At 43.8% G+C, this 20900-nt stretch overlaps 1 protein-coding gene across 4 annotated transcripts in view; it reads right to left on the bottom strand.

The window, feature by feature from the left end:
- The window catches only part of LOC129832130 (neurobeachin-like), a 319438-nt gene that overhangs the window by 41679 nt on the left and 256859 nt on the right, over window positions 1-20900 (bottom strand). For all 4 annotated transcript variants that reach the window (XM_055895922.1, XM_055895923.1, XM_055895924.1 and 1 more), the window contains one exon: window positions 16665-16777. In XM_055895922.1, the coding sequence (XP_055751897.1) occupies window positions 16665-16777 (113 nt within the window). The remainder of the gene's footprint in view (window positions 1-16664; window positions 16778-20900) is intronic.

Raw genomic sequence — 20900 nt, 5'->3', positions numbered from 1 at the left:
CAACAGGCAGCCATTGAAGGTATATTGGCAGTCAATGTTAATACACTCAGTGCTATTGGTCAGTGGGGGAGGGTGTGTATCCGTGTCTCGGATTGACCACAGGAATCATGGGAAATCTATCCCAACAAAGCCCTTGATTCAGACCAGCTGCAGCTAGTGGAGAAACCAACGACTAAAAATAAAATAACTTTAATATCAAATCATTGACTGTGCCGTTACTCCAGTATTCCCGTGACTAGTTATGAGTTACGAGAGTGTTACAACACAAAAAGCTGCTTTCCAAATGACATTAAATTCCCAATATAGTGCACTAGTTTTGACCAGAAGGTCCTGGACATATAGTGCATAGGCTTCCATATGAGATGCAGCCAGACTTTCTCATCATCTTCATTATGTTCCAACAGCCCATAGATCCCTCTATGTGGCACAGAACACATGGCATTAGTAGGAATGACTAGCGCTCAACTCTCTCACTCCAAACCAACTGGTCACGTCTGGTTTCCTTCTACGTTCCTTTCTTTCCTCTCCAACGTAATGACCGTCCACATCGATGTTAGCACGATGAGAGAGAATGAAAGAGAAGTTTATTGAGATCTGCTGAGATTTACAGGGTGATAATAGGCTGTCATGTGATGTCTGGGGCCAGCTGTGATTGGGCTGTGGGCTAAAGGAAGTCAGGCATGCTGGTAAACATCCAGGAGGAACCAGGCTGGTCTCAGTCATCTTAGCCCAATCATAGTTGCAGCTGGACAGCTCAGACAGATAATAGGACAGACTGGGTTTCAACCCGGTTCTGACAACCAGCTAACATGTCCCACAGCTAACACAGTCTCACAGCTAACACGGTCTCACAGCTAACACGGTCTCACAGCTAACACGGTCTCACAGCTAACACGGCTTCACAGCTAACACGGTCTCACAGCTAACACGGTCTCACAGCTAACATGGTCTCACAGCTAACATGGCTTCAGAGCTAACATGGTCTCAATGCTAACATGGTCTCAATGTTAACATGGTCTCACAGCTAATGTGGTCTCATAGCTAACCTGTTCTGTACCCAATCTTCAAGAAGAATAGATTAAAAGGGAAGCGTGTAGCTCTCATAGTCGATGAACTATATATTGACAACCAAATGTTCCGAGACACAGATTGCTCACTCCATGGCTATTCTAAAAATTACAAAGTTCTCATAGCGGAGTCGAATAATGGAACGCCAAATAGTAGCCATGGTAGGGAATGTAATAATAATTGTAAAAAATAGATAGAAAAGCAATAAAATTAAACAATTGTTAAATGAACTACAACTACACTATACCATTCAAGATAGGGAATGTTTTAAAATAATTATTTAAATTTCAATTTATTGTATTTTATAAAGGGATAAGACGGCATTAGAAGAAAGGATAACTAGTAAAATAATACTTAAAATATAACGAATTGGAACTCAAAAGTACTCAATCAACATGGTGGAGATACAAAACACAGCAAACAGAAGACATAGAGGGCACAGTACATGGGTATGTGTGGACGTATTGTGATGAAAGGGGCGGTGTGTGTTTTTTGTGTTTGGAAAAGTGTGGTGTTAAGTGAGTGAGAAAGGAAATGGTTGCATATCCCAGAACCAATGCGTGTCTGTGAGCAGGGGTTGCGAGAGAGAGCTTTCAATTTTGTGCGGATGAGGGATACATTTTAAAATACATTATACATTATTGATTTATTTATTGTCCTATCATGATGGAACGATCCCCAAGCCTATACCCTAGACACCCACCTAAGCGACCCATACACTAAAGTCCTTATCTGTTTCATGGGCATACTGTAAGTTGCCTATTTGCAGCCAAAACAGATTGAGGAATGTGGATAGAGACCTACTAGAGCAGCACCGCCCCCTCAAGATTCTGAGCCTGCCTGGCAGGGTTGGTCCTACAAAGCCAGAGCCCCCTGATGGGAGAGCATAATATACAAGGACATTCTCAAAGCTGCTAATGAGAACCTTTACGACCTTGTAGGTAGCCGGTGTGTCTCCCGGTGGGGTACCCCCACCCAGGTAGTGGCAGTGCTGGCAACACTAGCTGCAGTAACCCATGGGAAGGGGGTCACACTCGGACAATCAGAGAGGGTGCATATTATTGTGACCCTGGTTGCACAAAATAATCAAAGGTCTGACTGCACAGAGACGCTTGGGAAAATGGTCACAACGAGGGACCAGTGTGTGTGTGTTTCAGGGGAAGGTGGTGTAGCCGATCTCCATCACCTAGGACTTGACAATGGTGAAATCTCCCAATTTTTGCCAATTTTGCTCAATCTTGCATGCTTTCTCAAACAGTTGTAACTGTATATGCATTCGTAAATCAAGTCCTTTTTTGAGTTGGTGCTCTGGGATGTAACAACAGTTGAGCATTTGAGCTTATAGTTGATTGTGGGAAAAGGGGTTTGTGTGTGTGTGTGTGTGTGTGTGTGTGTGTGTGTGTGTGTGTGTGTGTGTGTGTGTGTGTGTGTGTGTGTGTGTGTGTGTGTGTGTGTGTGTGTGTGTGTGTGTGTGTGTGTGTGTGTGTGTGTGTGTGTGTGTGTGTGTGTGTGTGTGTGTGTGTGTGTATCCCACATCTGTTGCTAGGGGTAAGGATGTTAGAGGCAATATAGGATGAATCACAATAATTGTTTGTTAATATAATAATTGCTTGACAAAAATGTAATGCAATGGCAATCCTGGTTATAGGTAATAATCCTGTCAACTGTCAACTGTCAACCTGTCCTGTCAATAATCCTGTCAACTGTCAACATTATTAGCCATATTAATTGTTAATGATGGAAATAAAGATATATATAGTTTTTTAATAGCTATATATAAAGCAAATTGAGGGGATAGCATTGGAAATGCTTTTAGCGGTGGATCTGCTTCTGTTCTGGCCTCTCGGGGGCCCTAGTGATCCGGGGGGACGGGGGTGGCCTGCTGGTCACTGGGATGACAACCCAACTTGGGATGGGGAGGGGCTTTAGAGGGTGTAATAGTGGAGAACAATTGGAGGGTTACTTAGTTGCATTGCAAATATCATGGACACTCAATTACTATGGTACTTTTTAATGGTTTGGACACACCTACTCATTCAAGGGTTTTTCTTTATTTTTACAATTGTCTACATTGTAGAACAGTGAAGACATCAAAACTATATACATATGGAATCATGTAGTAACCAAAAATTTGTTAAACAAATCAAAATATGTTCGATTTTAGATTTTTCAGCCATATTAATTGTTAATGATGGAAATTAAGATATATATAGTTTTTTTAATAGCTATATATAAAGCAAATTGAGGTGAGAGCATTGGAAATGCTTTTAGCGGTTGCCTTGATGACAGCTTTGCACACTCTTGGCATTCTCTCAACCAGCTTCATGAGGTAGTCACCTGGAATGCATTTTAATTAACAGGTGTGTCTTGTTAAAAGTACATTTGTGGAATTTATTTCCTTCTTAATGCATTTGAGCCAATCAGTTGTGTTGTGACAAGTTAGGGATGGTATACAGAAGATAGCCCTATTTGTTTAAATACCAAGTTCATATTATGGTAAGAACTGCTCAAATAAGCAAAGAGAAAAGACAGTCCATCATTACTTTAAGAGATGAAGGTCAGTCAATCAGAATAATTTCAAGAACTTTGAACGTTTCTTCAAGTGCAATTGCAAAAACCATCAAGCGCTATGATGAAACTGTCTCTCATGAGGACCGGCAGGAAGGAAGACCAAGAGCTACCTCTGCTGCAGAGGATAAGTTCATTAGAGTTGTCACGTTCCTGACCTATTTATGTTAGTTTGTTATGTGTGTTAGTTGGTCAGGACGTGAGGTTGGGTGGGCATTCTATGTTTTTTGTTTCTGTGTTGGTTTTGGGTTGCCTGGTATGGCTCTTAATTAGAGGCAGGTGTTTGGCGTTCCTCTAATTAGGAGTCATATTTAGGTAGGCGTTGTCACAGTGTTCGTTGTGGGTGATTGTCTTCCGTGTCTGTGTAATTGTTTGCACCATACGGGACTGTTACGGTTTGTTCGGTTTGTGTAGTCTAATTGTCCTATTCGTGCGTTCTTGTTGTTTTATGTAAGTTCGTCGTATAGGTTTGTCTACACCGTTTTGTTATTTTGTTAGTTTTACAAGTTCGTGTCTATGTTAAACGTTTGTAGCCTGTGTGTGCACATCGTTTATTTAGCTTCACGATCGTTTATTGTTTTTGTTAAATAAATATGTGTTCAAACTTCGCTGCGCCTTGGTTCCCTCAATACTCCTCCTCTTCCGAAGATGTAGAGGAGGAGGACCGCCGTTACAAGAGTTACCAGCCTCAGAAATTGCAGTCCAAATAAATGTAGAAAATAGTCAAAATAAAGAAAAACCCTGCAATGATTAGGTGTGTCTAAACTTTTGACAGGTACTGTATATATTTGCAAAACAATCTATGGGGGATTGGAAGTGATGCAGACAATTACATTGATGGAAGCTAGAATCTTAAAGCTGATCTACCTGCAGAAAAAACAAAAAAAACATGGTCTCACAGCTAACGTGGTGTCACGCCCTGGCCTTAGTATTCTTTGTTTTCCTTATTATTTTAGTTAGGTCAGGGTGTGACATGGGGAATGTATGTGTTTTTGGATTGTCTAGGGGTTTGTATGTTAAATGGGTCAGTGTCTTGTCTAGGTGTTTGTATGTCTATGGCTGCCTAGATTGGTTCTCAATTAGAGGCAGGTGTGGTTCATTGTCTCTGATTGAGAGCCATATTTAAGGCAGCCATAGGCATTGGGTTTTGTGGGTAATTGTCTATGTAGAACGTTTGTAGTTTTTGTATTGCACTTACATTTGTAGCTTTGTTTAGTTTTGTTATAAGTGTTCGTTTCGTGTTTCACTCTTCTCTAAATAAAGAGAATGTATTTTTCACACGCTGCGGTTTGGTCCTCTCTCTCACCGCAAGACAATCGTGACACGTGGTTTCATAGCTAACGTGGTCTCATAGCTAGCCAAGAACTCAAAATACTGAGAGACTCCGACTGTCAATATGAATAGTTTATAAACCCAGCAGCAGGATGGATGTCGTATCTTAAGGACAAAACCTCACCGACAAACGGTTAAAAGCAGCAGATGGAAGTCATATCGCCTCTGACCACATAACATCTGCTGTCATTTTCTGTTCATTTCCAGACTATTCTACATGTTAAATCGTGTGTCTTGTCCATTACATCTTATCGGCTTCCTCTGTCACCCACAGACAGCTCTTAGCCTATAAAAAGATAAGGGGGCTTTAGCCTGTTAAACTAGCTCATTAGTAAGACATTAAAAAGCTATTAACATGGTAGATAGTGTTGGGTCTTAAGTGGCCATAAGAGCTTTCTAAGCTCTAAGCCTTTCACATGCATGCAGCACCAGCAACCTGGCACTCTATTCCCTATATTTTATGCTACTTTTGACCAGGGTCCATTTGGGTAACAATTATTTTTTGGCTAGTTCACGCAAACAAGACAACATCCATTTCTGGCTATACTCTTACCTTCTTTGTTGTTGATGTGCGACAGCTAGCTACCTAGATAACTTTGCTACAATGTGGTATTTTATTGATTTCTTGACATAAACACACTTTAAAGCAACCAGGCATGTCAAGTGTGTTGATTGTACTAACAACTCATTTGCTTAAGGTTAATTGACGGAACTATCGATGCTAATGTTAGCAAGCTAATGTGCTAAAATAGATACTAGGTGGGAGATGGGGATATAGGGCCCTGGTCAAAAGTTGTGCACTACAGTACATAGGGAATAGGGTGCCATATTGGACCCCCTTCCGTGGCTGGTTAGTGGAGTAGAATAGTGACAACAAACCGTATCCTCTACCATTCCTTTAACACACAGTAATCACCAGCTATCTATTATCAGGTGATTATGTAAATCTAGGACATGATAAGGAGACAATAAAAACAAGTGCTTTAGACAGCTCTGCATTTAGCTCCTTCTGAGTTCACTCCCATAAATAACACCTGACCTAGTGATACCTACCTCCACCACCAAACAAGACATGATCAAACCTAGCTGCTGGATTATAGGGCTGTCACATGCTACACTAGATAAACCACTCATCACATGTAATTAGGATCATTCTCTGACTGCAGAGAGTAGAGACCCCAAAGTGGAGGATCCAAGAGGAGTGTGTTTGTGAGTGTGTGAAACACAGAGCAAGAGAAAGTTCTGCAGTTCTTGTGGTAATATCTAGGCTAACTCCCAAGGAGACACACATACGGCATTTTATATTTCAAAAGAAATGACATCATAGTACAGTGCAGGAAGAGTCACACTTGTTTTCTCTCTGGGCTTGTCAGAAGAAGCATCTTGAACAGCTACAATCTAGTTCTTCAGAGTTCTTCGTTCGGGTGGCTTCTCTTATGGTATAGGTTTTCTGAAGTTCAGTAGCAGTCTATAAAACACTGATACAGTAAAGGGTGATATGCACGACTAGCACCACTAAATCTCCAGAGTTGTCTATGCGAGTTTGTCTGTGCAGCTAGCTAGCTACATTGCTAACCTTTGCTATGACATGAACAAACTTTTCAGCAAAAACTTTTGTTAACTCTTTTAAAAACATCAGGATTTGCTACTAGTAACTAAGCAGAGAAGGCAAATTAAGATAACGTCACATTGTTAAATACAGCATAGTAGTGTAGTGACCCTGCTTACGCAAGTGAAAGGAGGGAGTAGTATAGAGTAGGGACCCTTCCCTTTTTCCACATTTTGTTACGTTATTCTAAATGGCGCCGACAGACAGGGCTGCCTCGCTGCCTCGCTTCTGGTCCTTAGGAAACTTTGAAGTATTTTGTTTTTTTATGTATTATTTCTTACATTGTTAGCCCGGAAAATCTTAAGTGTTATTACATACAGCCGAGAAGAACTATTGGATATCAGAGCAGTGTCAATTTACCAACACTACGACCAGGAATAGGACTTTTCCGAAGCGGATCCTTTGTCTGCACCACCCAGGGCATTCCAGAGGCCGACCCAAAACAACACCGCCGGATGAGAGGGAGTCGGAGCGGTCTTCTAGTCAGACTTCGGATGCGCGCACACCACCCACTGCTTCCGAGTATATACTCGCTAATGTCCAGTCCCTGAATAACAAAGTTAGTTATGACCTAGAGGCCGGAGAGGGAGTATACGGAACAGTACCCCCTCCCCAACGCGTGGCTCCAGCCACAAGACGGCATCAAAGGCGACGAACTTGGGGATCAGGAGCGGACTGGTCACCCCTGCTGATGCGCAGGAACCTATCACACCAGCTGAGGTGCAGGAACCTATCACACCAGCTGAGGCACGGGAACCTGTCGAGTCAGCTGGGGCCCGAGAACCTGATAGATCGGCTGAGGCAGGGGAGCCTGGCGATCCGGCTGAGGCATGAGAACCTGACGAGCCAGTGGAAGCAGGGGAGCCTGGCGATCCGGCGGATGCATGAAAGCCTGACGAGCCGGTGGAAGCAGAGGAACCTGCCGATCCGGCGGAGGCATGAAAGCCTGACAAGCTGGCTGAGGCAGGGGAGCCTGGCGATCCGGCAGAGGCATGAAAGCCCGATGAGGCAGGGTAGCCTGGTGATCCGGCAGAGACATGGGAGCCTGTGGCGGTTCCCGGAACCGATGTAATTTACTCTGACAAAAAAAAAACACACTACTTGATGCTTCCCTTAGGTGAGGTGTTATTCTGTAACGATGTGCACTGAGAATCAGGAAATTCTGGGAGTGAGTGTTTAAAAACAAACACGTAACACAAACAACGCACCGACATAAACAGACTCAATAACACCTGCGGAAAGAACCAAGGGGAGTGACAGATATTGGGAAGATAATCAAGGAGGTGATGGAGTCCAGGTGAGTGTCATGACGCGCTGGTGCGCGAGATCATGGTGACATGTGTGCAGGATAACTTCTTCTGGCTGCAAGCCCGAGGTCGGTACACTTATGACAACAGCCAGCTCAAGTGCAGGGCGCGAAATTCAAAATATACTTTTTAGAAATATTTAACTTTCACACATTAACAAGTCCAATACAGCATTTGAAAGATAAACATCTTGTGAATCCAGCCAACATGTCCGATTTTTAAAATGTTTTACAGCTTAAACACCACGTATATTTATGTTAGCTCACCACCAAATACAAAAAAGGACAGACATTTTTCACAGCACAGGTAGCATGCACAAAACCAACCTAACTAACCAAGAACCAACCAAACTAACCAAGAAACAACTTCATCAGATGACAGTCTTATAACATGTTATTCAATAAATCTATGTTTTGTTCGATAAATGTGCATATTTGAGCTATACATCAGTTTTACATTGCAGCTACCATCACAGCTACCGTCAGAAATAGCACCGAAGCAGCCAGAGTAATTACAGACACCAACGTCAAATACCTAAATACTCATCATAAAACATTTCTGAAAAATACATGGTGTACAGCAAATGAAAGACAGGCATCTTGTGATTACAGCCAATATTTTCGATTTCTTAAGTGTTTTACAGCGAAAACACAATATAGCATTATGTTAGCTTACCACAAAGCCAGAAACACAAGCCATTCCCCAGCAGCAAAAGTTAGCGATCGTAACAAACCAGCAAAAGATATATAATTTTTGACTAACCTTGATCAGATGACAGTCCTATAACATCAGGTTATACATACACTTATGTTTTGTTCGAAAATGTGCATATTTAGAGCTGAAATCAGTGGTTATACATTGTGCTAACGTAGCATCTTTTTCCCACAACGTCCGGATATTTTTCTGACACTCACATATTCTGACCAAATAACTATTCATAAACTTAACTAAAAAATACATGTTGTATAGGAAATGATAGATACACTAGTTCTTAATGCAATCGCCGTGTTAGAATTCTAAAAATAACTGCATTACGATATGCAGTTTACGTTATGGTGAGAGCGTGCCCAAAACCTGGCCGCAAACTACTAGTACAAATGTACAACAGATATATGAAATAACATCATAAAATGGGTCCTACTTTTGACGCTCTTCCATCAGAATGTTGTACAAGGGGTCCTTTGTCCAGAACAATCGTTGTTTGGATTTAGAATGTCCTCTTCTCCAGTCAATTAGCACGGAAAGCTAGCAAAGTGGCGCGAAGCTCTCCTTCCTGATCATACGCAGACAAAGCAACACGCCTAACGTCCCGAAAAAATTTCAGTAATCTAATAAAACTAAATTGAAAAAACATACTTTACGATGATATTGTCACATGTATCAAATAAAATCAAAGCCGGAGATATAACGACAGCCTTTCAGAAGGCAAAACCAGGTCCCTTCACGCGCTCTCCAGAAAACAGGAAACTGGTGACACGTCATACAAAGAGCTTTTATTCGACCCCAGATCAAGTTATACACTCCATTTCTTCTCTCACTGCCTGTCGACATCTAGTGGAAGACGTATGAAGTGCATGTATACTGATATATATCAAGGACATTTATAGGCAGGCCCTAGAACAGAGCATCGGTTTCAGATTTTCCACTTCCTGTCAGGAAGTTTACTGCAAAATTAGTTCTGTTTTACTCACAGATATAATTCAAATGGTTTTAGAAACTAGAGAGTGTTTTCTATCCAATAGTAATAATAATATGCATATTGTATGAGCAAGAATTGAGTACGAGGTCGTTTGAAATGGGCACCTTTTATCCAGGCTACTTAATACTGCCCCTGCAGCCCAAACAGGATAATCCTGGCCTGATGACCAAGAGGCCTTAGAGCGAGTATACGTGACAACCATATATTCTGAGGCTGCATTTATTGTAGCTGGGGATTTTAACAAAGCAAAATCTAGAAAAAGGCTACCTAAATTCTATCAGCATATCGACTGTAGCACTCGTGCTGGAAAAACACTGTTATTCTAACTTCCGTGATGCATACAAGGCCCTCCCCTGCCCTCCTTTCGGCAAATCTGACCACGACTCAATTTTGCTCCTCCCTTCCTATAGGCAGAAACTCAAACAGGAAGTACCCAGTGCTAAGGACTATTCAACGCTGGTCTGACCAATCGGAATCCACGCTTCAAGATTGTTTTGATCACGCGGACTGGGATATGTTCCCGGTAGCCTCAGAGAATAATATCGACGTATACGCTGATTTGGTGAATGAGTTTATAAAGGAAGTGTACAGGAGATGCTGTACCCACTGTGACTATTAAAACCTACCCTAACCAGAAACCGTAGATAGATGGCAGCATTCGCGCAAAACTGAAAGCGCGCACCACCGCATTTAACCATGGCAAGGCGACTGGGAATATGGCAGAATACAAACAGAGTAGTCATTCCCTCCGCAAGGCAATCTGACAAGCTAAATGTCAGTATAGAGACAAAGTGGAGTCGCAATTCAACGGCTCAGACACAAGACGTATATGGCAGGGTCTACAGACAATCACGGACTACAAAAGGAAAACCAACCACGTCGCGGACACCAACGTCTTGCTTCCAGACAAACTAAACACCTTCTTTGCCCGCTTCGAGGAAAATACAGTGCCACCGACACGGCCCGCTACCAAGGACAGTGGGCTCTCCTTCTCCATGGCCGACTTGAGTAAGCCATTTAAACGTGTTAACCCTCGCAAGGCTGCCGGCCCAGACGGCATCCCTAGCCACGTCCTCAGAGCATGCACAGACCAGCTGGCTGGTGTGTTTACGGACATATTGAATCTCTCCCTATCCCAGTGTGCTGTCCCCACATGCTTCAAGATGGCCACCATTGTTCCTGTACCCAAGAATGCAAAGGTAACTGAACTAAATGACTATCGCCCCGTAGCACTCACGTCTGTCATCATGAAGTGCTTGAGAGTCTAGTCAAGGATCATATCACCTCCACGGTCACCCTAGAACCACTTCAATTTGCTTACCGCCCTAATAGGTCCACAGACTATGCAATCGCCATCACACTTCACACCTCTCTATCCCATCTGGACAATACCTATGTAAGAATGCTGTTCATTGACTACAGCTCAGCATTCAACACCATAGCACCATAGAACCATAGTACCCATAGTACCATACAAGCTCACCCTTAAACGTGAGACCCTGAGTCTCAACCCCGCCCTGTGCAATTGGGTCCTGGACTTCCTGACGGGCTGCCCCCAGGTGGTGAATGTAGGAAACAATATCTCCACTTTGCTGATCCTCAACATTGGGCCCCCACAAGGCTGCATGCTCAGCCCCCTCCTGTACTCCCTGTTCACCCATTACTGCGTGGCCATGCACGCCTCCAACTGAATCATCAGGTTTGCAGACGACACAACAGTATTAGGCTTGATTACCAACAACGACGAGACAGCCTACTGGGAGGAGGTGAGGGCTCTCGGAGTCTCACTCAACGTCAACAAAAGAAAGGAGATGATTGTGGACTTCAGGAAAGAGCAGAGGGAGCACCCCCCTATTCACATCGACGGGACAGCAGTGGAGAAGGTGAGAGTTTTAAAGTTCCTCGGCGTACACATCGCTGACAAACTGAAATGGTTCTTCCACATAGACAGTGTGGTGAAGAAGGTGCAACCTCAGTAGGCTGAAGAAATTTGGCTTGTCACATAAAACCCTCACAAACCCTTACAGATGCACAATTGAGAGCATCCTGTCAGGCTGTATCACCGCCTGGTACGGCAAATACACCGGCCCCAACCGCAGGGCTCTCCAGAGGCTGGTGCGGCCTGCACAACGCATCACCGCGGGCAAACTACCTGCCCTCCAGGACACCTAGAGCACCTGATGTCACAGGAAGGCCTCTCAGTAGAAAACCTCCCTAAAGGGGCCCCATGAAGAAAGGGGAAACTAAAAACAAATATTCTCTCAGCTCCAATGTGACAATGGCAAGTGCTAGCGAGACAGAGAGAAGCTAATTTGAAGAGTTACTGCTGTGTGGGAACATTTTGGATCCAGTGTTAATTATGATGACGAGGGTAAGAAGACCATAAACAAACAAAGTACAGTCTTCAAGCATTGCTTTGCCACTGTCAGCTACTTGAGTGGAAACACTTCTAACATGATGTGTCATTTACGTCGCCATCACCCGGCCGTATCCCTTGCAGGTGGAGCTGGAGCAAGGAGTCCACTCGTTAGCGAAAACACAATCTCTCACTGCTGCCTTCCAAAAACAATTTGCGACAAATTCATAAAGAAATAACGAAAGTAGTGGGACTATTCATAGCCAAAGATTTGCAGCCCTATTCGGTTGTTACGGACTCGGGATTTCGTCAACTGATGAAAACAATTGAACCGCGTTACAATATCCCCTCCCGCACACATTTCAGCAGCAAAGTAATTCCCAAACTCTATGAAACATCACAGAGAGAAATTGAAAACTAATTGACACAGACACCCTATCTAGCTCTCTCCACTGATAGTTGGACCTCCAGAGCAACTCAAAGCCTCACTGTGACGGTTCACTATGTACTGGAACCTACCTCACTGTGATGGTTCACTACGTAGTGGAAGCTACCTCACTGTAACGGTTCACTATGTAGTGTTAGCTACCTCACTGTGACGGTTCACTATGTACTGGAAGCTACCTCACGTTCACTATGTACTGGAAGCTACCTCACTGTGATGGTTCACTATGTACTGGAATGTCCCTCACGGTGATGGTTCACGATGTACTGGAAGCTACCTCACTGTGATGGTTCACTATGTACTGGAAGCTACCTCACTGTGATGGTTCACTATGTACTGGAAGCTACCTCACTGTGATGGTTCACTATGTACTGGATTGGGAGATGAAGTGCAACGTGTTCAAACTTGTCCCCTGTATGAGAGTCATACCAGCGCACACTTTTCTTAAATATAAAGATACCGAAACCGTACCGTGGCCATACATTGTGATACATACCGAACCGTGGGCCCACTGTACCGTTGCATCCCTACTGCCTACATAAAGACTTGCAATCATTGGCCACTTTAATAATGGCACTTTAATAATGTTTACATATCTTGCATTACTCATCTCATATGTATATACTGTATTCTATGCTATCTATTGCATCTTAGCCTATGCCGCTCTGACATTGCTCATCCATATGTTCTTATTCCATTCCTTACTTAGATTTGTGTGTATTAAGTATTTGTTGTGGATTTGTTAGATATTACTTGTTAGATATTGCTGCACTGTCGGAACTAGAAGCACAAGCATTTCGCTACACTCATAATAACATCTGCTAACCATGTGTACGTGACCAATAAAATTTGATTTGAAATAAATGTTTTGCCGCGTCAATATACACACAATACTCCATAATGATGAAGTGAAAACAGGTTTTTAGAAATGTTTGCAAATGTATTAAAAATGTAAAACAGAAATACCTTATTTACATAAGTATCCAGACCCTTTGCTATGAGAAATTGAGCTCAGGTGCAACCTGTTTCCAGTGATCATCCTTGAGATGTTTCTACAACTTGATTGGAGTCCACCTCTGGTAAATTCAATTGATTGGACATGATTTGGAATGGCACACACCTGTCTAAATAAGGTCCTACAGTTGACAGTGCATGTCAGAGCAAAAACCAAGCCATGAGGTTGAAGGAATTGGCCGTAAAGCTCTGAGACAGGGTTGTGTCGAGGCACAGATCTGGGGAAGGGTACTGAAAAATTTGGGAACACAGTGGCCTCCATCATTCTTAAATGGAAGAAGTTTGGAACCACCAATACTCTTCCTGGAGCTGGCTGCCTGGCCAAACTGAGCAATCGGGTGAGAAGGGCCTTGGTCAGGGACGTGACTAAGAACCCGATGGTCACTCTGACAGAGTTCCTCTGTGGGGATTGGAGAACCTTACAGAAGGACAACCATCTCTGCAGCACTCCACCAATCAGGCCTTTATGGTAGAGTGGCCAGACGGAAGCCACTCCTCAGTCAAAAACACATGACAGCCCACTTGGAGTTTGCCAAAAGCCACCTGAAGGACTCAGACCATGAGAAACAAGATTTTCTGGTCTGATGAAACCAAGATTGAACTCTTTTGCCTGAATACCAAGCATCACGTCTGGAGGAAACCTGGAGCAAATTTTTAAAAACCTGGAGCAAATTCCTAAAAACCTGTTTTCGCTTTGTCATTATGGGGTATTATGTTTAGATTGCTGAGGCAAACAATTAGAATAAGGCTGTAACGTAACAAAATGTGGAAAAGTCAAGGGGTCTGAATACTTTCTGAAGACACTGTACATATGCACACATATGAGCACACTAGAGTCCTGTGTGGCTCAGTTGGTAGAGCATGGTGCTTGCAATGCCAGAGTTGTGGGTTTGATTCCCACGGGCGACCAGTATGAAAAAGTCTGCTATAAATGACCTAAATGTAAATATAATTTCTCTTCCAAGTGAGCTAGCTTTCTTGGAGCCATCGAAAACGTGAAGGGCTCTGGTTCATAAGGCCGCGGGTCCGAAGACCTGTATGGACAAGCTCCCTCTCCGTTTCATAACAGTAGCTAGGAGGTAAAGTAGATCAGGTACATATGTCTGCTGTCACGTCACAGCTTTGGCTGTTTCTCTCTGAGAGAAGTTTTGACAGAGTCACATCACATCACTTCCTATCAGAAACACACAAAAACAGGTAGAACAACAGCCATGATAAACCTTTAGATTGTTAAGCAGAACACGCTCAGTATGCCTTCATATAGGATTATCAGCGTTTCCACTCCATCAACTAACAGCTATGAGGAGATGAGCTTCCCTTTCCCATCAGCCACCTGTCAGTCACCAGGAAATAATCATTAAAACCTAATGAACCGCTCCACCACACCACTGTACCGCTGACATGGAGGGTGTGTGTGTATGGTTGTGTGTGTTTGTGTGTGCCCTGTGATCTGACAGTAGGAATGCTCCACTGTGGCCCTGAGGCAGAGAACACTCTGTTCAGTTGGATTTAACACGGATGACTGGCTGGCTGATCAGCAGGTAAATTGCAGGCGTGTGAGATGATTAAGTGGCGTATCATCCAGGAGCTAAAGGACATTTAGCCTGCTGGTACTGGCACCCACTTCCTGATTGGTAGTCACGTGACCCCATGGTGTGAGCAGCTGAGTGAGAGGACAAAATATCACAGGATGGTTGCTTCTCAAATGGAACCGTATTCCCTACATAGTGCACTACTTTTGACCAGCACCCTATAGGGCTCTGGTCAAAAGTAGAGCACTATATAGGAAATAGGGTGCCATTTGGGACGTAAAGATGTTTTAGTGGTTTGGTGGTTTTACATGACTCCGTTCAGAACACTTACAGTCTCTCTCTCTCTCCGAGTTCCTCCCTATTTCCTCTCTCCCCTGCTCTTTGTCTAATCTGATTATATGTGTGAGAACTCAAGCCCCTTCATTCAAGTTCATTTCGGTTGCTGGTACGTCTGGAGGTAGGAGCCCTGGGGTTGGAGATGTGTGTGAGCCCTGGGGTTCCAAGGACAACTGTCAGGAGAGAGAGGCCTGTGAACTCAAGGTAATGAAGGCAGATCAGCCTGTAAACAGCATGGGAGGATGTCACTGGAATACATTACAATACATAACTGTCTCCACAGGCCAGAGGGCTCGGGCTCTCTCTCTCACACACACGCACACACACACACCTGGCTGTGTACAAACTGAATCTGCCAAAGGGTTACATTAGCTAAAACGACAGCAGGAAGACACAGGAAAGTTGTGTGTCTTACTGTAGACCTGCTGCCAGAGTGAACACTGGATTATACTGGATCACCAACAGGGCTGAGTAGAAATATTCACACAGTGACTTTATAGACTGGCTGGGTGAAACTGCTATGAACCAGGTGGAGAGGAGACTACCCTTACAGACATCTGTTAGGAGGGAAGTGTATTCACTGACATTATCAGTACACATACCTACCAGGGTGCTTTGGTTGGGGTTATTTCTTGTTTTCATCGTGAGTTCAGCAACCTCTCTCATTTCCATACCCCCCCTTCCTGCTTTTCCTTCCCTCCCTGCCTACCTGCCACCCTGCTTGTCCCTCTGCTTCCTCCCTAGCAAACACTTGTCTGGGATCTTAGGTGAAAATGTATAAAAAAACATTTGTGAAAACGGAGCTCAGAGAGAGTCAGGGAGTCGGCACTTTGAGGAAGAGCGGGAACGGGGGAAGGAGGGTGTGACAAAGTGAGAGAGAAGGAAAGCTCAGACAGGAATGCGATTGTTTTCAGGTCAGTGAGTCTGTGAGTTGAGAGAGCGAGCAAGAGAGAGCTCTGCTAGGAAGTTAAACAGGGCCAGAAGCCCTCATCATACAGACACTTAAAACTCTCCTACAGTTGATAGTCGAGGACAGTACCATGCCAAACAGAGCAAAGACACTAGAACATTCAGTTTATGTGCTGAGGCGATACAGTACCAAACAGAGCAGAGACACTTAGGATGTTAAACTATCAGCTCCTTCTCTACATTCCAGCGCTGGGTTCAGACTGAGCACTTAATGTCTGCATTATGATGTCTGCATTATGATGTCTGCATTATTTACCAGTCAAGATGGCTTTCTCTTCCAGCCTGCATGGGCCTTAATATGGAAATCCCTCTGCCGACTGAGACCCTCACCCCTCCTGTCCTTACCCCTCCTCCTCAATTTCCCCCACCGTTCCTCTCCTTCCCCCTCTCCTCCAGTCTCACCCAGGGTGTATCACAGGATGACAGTACCTTGGAGAGATCTCTGAAGTTGCCCGGCAGGGTGAGGTCCAGCTCCTCGGACTCATAGTTGGTGAGAACCCAGGGAAACACCGGGTACTGGTTCAGATCGTTGTAGGTCCTCCCTACAGACCGACAGACAGAGAGAGAGACAGACAGAGATCTGTTAGAGAAGTTCTGTGAGAGGAAAGAGGAGGGGATGAGGTGGGGCGGGGGAGGATGTGTGAGACTGCAGGGCGCAGGGGAGAACTGCGGGGTACACACGAGGCTTAGGTTACTTTGGGGACCCAGCATGCAACATTCCAGTAGAGCATTCCATCAGACTCCTTTCAGGCCAGCTTCCTGTTTCTGACAGACTAACTTCCTGTCTGGGAGGGTGACACCACCGCTAAAATAGTTCTCACTCTGCTCTCTGTGGGGAGGCCTTAGTATGGGAGCAGTGTGGGAGTGTGTGTGTGTGTGTTTGCCTCTGACCCTATTACGGGGGCTGAGTCACTGGCTTACTAGTGCTCTCCCATGCCGTCCCTAAGGGGGGTGCATCAGGTCGTGCCAGGCTTTTTTCCGCTAAACTCGACTTGAGGTTGAGTCACTGATGTTATCTTCTTGTTCGGTCTTGCGCCCCCCTCGGGCTCGTGTGGTGGGGGAGATCTTCGTGGGCTATACTCTGCCTTGTCTCAGGGCAGTAGCAGTGCGTGGGTAAAATCACTGGTGAAGCCAAGCCAGGGGAAAAATGCCATATTAAAACCTATGTGCTGTGATAATTGCATTGTTTGCGCTATAACCTGTTAGTTCATATGCCTTGACACTGTGATATATAAGCCTAAAGGCAGAGACAATAAAAAGACACAGTGGAAGAATAAATTCATCACAAAACCAGAGAGCAACATCCGTTTGACATTTTCGGACTACTAAACAACTATTGATGTAGAACAGCGGAAAGTTAGCGCAAAGTCGCAAAGAAAACAGGAGCTGCCTCCACTATTTCAGCACATCATCAAAACACCTATGCTTAGTCTAATACAGTGACAACTAAAATGTCCGATCAACCTAAGCAAAATATAATGTGTATGTCCATGGTCCTGATTTGTGTGTGTGTGTGTGTGTGTGCGTGTGTTGACTCACCCTACTTGTAGAAAAACGCCAATGCCATTCTCCTCTCTTTCATGTTTCTGAAATGGTCTATGACTCTGTCATACAGTACACACGCTTTTAGTTTTTGTTGTCCTAGACTACCTGGCTAAAATGCTTGCTCACTCAGTTTAGCTCAACGGTGATTGGCTATTTTATCAAGGAAAGCCAAATCCTTGCTGGCTTCCCATTCAATGCCACGGGCGACAACAATATGCTACTCTTTTTGACCAGACAGCATCAGATAGATGGGCTACACATTCAGAGACAGAGGGGCGCTGCAAGACGAAATATAAATTATTATTTATTTATTTTGGTCAATGTTTTGGGGAAGCCTATGAAGACATGCCACTGTTTCAGGGTAGTAAGTTGGTGGTTTTCTGATATCCTTCTGGTGGTGTGGGGGCTGTGGTTTGTCAAATGGGTGGGGCTATATCCTGCCTGGTTGGCCCTGTCAGGGGGTATCGTCGGACAGGGCACACAGTGTCCCCCGACCCCCGACCCCCACTGTCTCAGTCCCCAGTAGCTATGCTTAAATAGTCTATGTATCAGGGGGCTAGGGTCAGTCTGTCCTATCTGGTGTAATTCTCCCATCTTATCTGGTGTACTGTGTGATCTTAAGTATGCTCCTTCTAATTCTCCTATCTCTCTCTCTCCCCTCCCGGAGGACCTGTGCCCTAAGTAGAGGTCGACCGAGTATGATTTTTCAACGCCGATAGCGATTATTGGAGGACCAAAAAAGCCGATACCGATTAATCTGCCGATTTTTAAATTGTATTTGTAATAATGACAATTACAACAATACTGAATGAACACTTATTTTAACTTAATACATCAATAAAATCAATTTAGCCTCAAATAAATAATGAAACATGTTCAATTTGGTTTAAATAATGCAAAAACAAAGTGTTGGAGAAGAAAGTAAAAGTGCAATATGTGCCATGTAAGAAAGCTAACGTTTAGGTTCCTTGCTCAGAACATGAGAACATATGAAAGCTGGTGGTTCCTTTTAACATGAGTCTTCAATATTCCCAGGTAAGAAGTTTTAGGTTGTAGTTATTATAGGAATTATAGGAGTATTTCTCTCTATACGATTTGTATTTCATATACCTTTGACTATTGGATGTTCTTATAGGCACTTTAGTATTGCCAGTGTAACAGTATAGCTTCCGTCCCTCTCCTCGCTCCTACCTGGGCTCGAACCAGGAACACATCGACAACAGCCACCCTGCGTGCAATGAACGCAAGAGAAGTGACACAATTTCACCTGGTTAATATTGCCTGCTAACCTGGATTTCTTTTAGCTAAATGTGCAGGTTTAAAAATATATATTTATGTGTATTGATTTTAAGAAAGGCATTGATGTTTATGGTTAGGTACAGATGTGTAACGATTGAGCTTTTTTCGCAAATGCGCTTTTGTTAAATCATCCCCTGTTTGGCGAAGTTGGCTGTCTTTGTTTGGAAGAAATAGTCTTCACACAGTTCGCAACGAGCCAGGCGGCCCAAACTGCTAAATATACCCTGACTCTGTTGCAAGAGAAGTGACACAAAGAAATTCATGTTAGCAGGCAATATTAACTAAATATGCAGGTTTAAAAATATATACTTGTGTATTGATTTTAAGAAAGGCATTGATGTTTATGGTTAGGTACACGTTGGAGCAACATGAGTCCTTTTTCGTGAATGCGCAACGCAGGACACGCTAGATAAACTAGTAATATTATCAACCATTTGTAGTTAACTTGTGATTATGATTGTTCGATTGATTGTTTTATAGAGATAAGTTTAATGCTAGCTAGCAACTTACCTTGGCTTCTTACTGCATTCGCGTAACAGGCAGGCTCCTCGTGGAGTGCAATGAGAGGCAGGTGGTTAGAGCATTGGACTAGTTAACCGTAAGGTTGCAAGATTGAATCCTCGAGCTGACAAGGTAAAAATCTGTCGTTCTGCCCCTGAACAAGGCAGTTAACCCACCGTTCCTAGGCCGTCATTGAAAATAAGAATGTGTTCTTAACTGACTTGCCTAGTTAAATAAAGGTGTAAAAAAAAGAGAGAAGAAAACTTGAAATCGGCCCTAATTAATCGGCCATTCCGATGAATCGGTCGACCTCTAGGCCCAAGACCATGCTTCAGTACTACCTGGCAACTCCTGGGTTTGCCTGTCCCCAGTCCACCTGGTCGTGCTGCTGATCCAGTTTCTGCTGTTCTGCCTGCGGCTATGGAACCCACAACTGTTCACCGGACCTGCTACCTTATCCCAAACCTTCTGTTTCGACCCCCTCTATCCCTCTCGCTCTCTCTACCGCACCCGCTGTCTCGACCTCTGAACGCTCGGCTATGAAAAGCCAACTGACATTTACTCCTGAGTTGCTGACCTGTTGCACCTTCTATAACCAATGTGATTATTATTTGACCCTGCGGTCATCTATCAACATTTGAACATCTTGAAGAACAATCTAGCCTTAATGGCCATGTACTCTTATAATTTCCACCGGCACAGCCAGAAGAGGACTGGACAGCCCCTCAGATCCTCTCCAGGTTTCTTCCTAGGTTCCTGCCTTTCTAGGGAGTTTTTCCTAGCCACCGTGCTCTTTGGGGTTTTAGTCTGGGTTTCTGTATAGGACTTTGTGACATCCACTGATGTAATAAGGGATTTATAAATAAATGGGATTGATGATTGATTGACTGTGTGTCTGTGTGTTGGTGTGCTCTTCCTTTCTCTGCCTGATCCTGATGAGTATATTAGGCCAGTCTGGGGTTGGGGTTCAACGTTTCTTATACGGAAGCAAATCAAATGAAATGGGGAGGGACCAACCTGAATTTGTCCAATAGAAACTCTCGTTTTGCTCGGTTTGCTTCTGTTTGTTTCGTAAACGGTCTCCGTAATGAATACGTCCATGGTTAGGAGCAAAGGGTGTGTGTGTAGTGTGTATGTGTAGTGTGTACATGTAGTGTTTATATATAGTGTGTATGTGTAGTGTGCATATGTAGTATGTATGTAGTGAGTGTATGTAGTGTGTGTGTACTGTGTATATATAGTATGTGTAGGTAGTGTGTGTAGGTACTGTGTATATGTAGTATGTGTGTGTAGTGTGTATATGTATTGTGTATGTGTACT

Source organism: Salvelinus fontinalis, chromosome 33 (genome assembly GCF_029448725.1).
Source record: "Salvelinus fontinalis isolate EN_2023a chromosome 33, ASM2944872v1, whole genome shotgun sequence".
In the NCBI taxonomy this organism is placed as follows: domain Eukaryota; kingdom Metazoa; phylum Chordata; class Actinopteri; order Salmoniformes; family Salmonidae; genus Salvelinus; species Salvelinus fontinalis.
The sequence above is the reverse complement of the archived record's forward strand: the minus strand, read 5'-3'. Positions and strand labels throughout refer to the sequence as shown.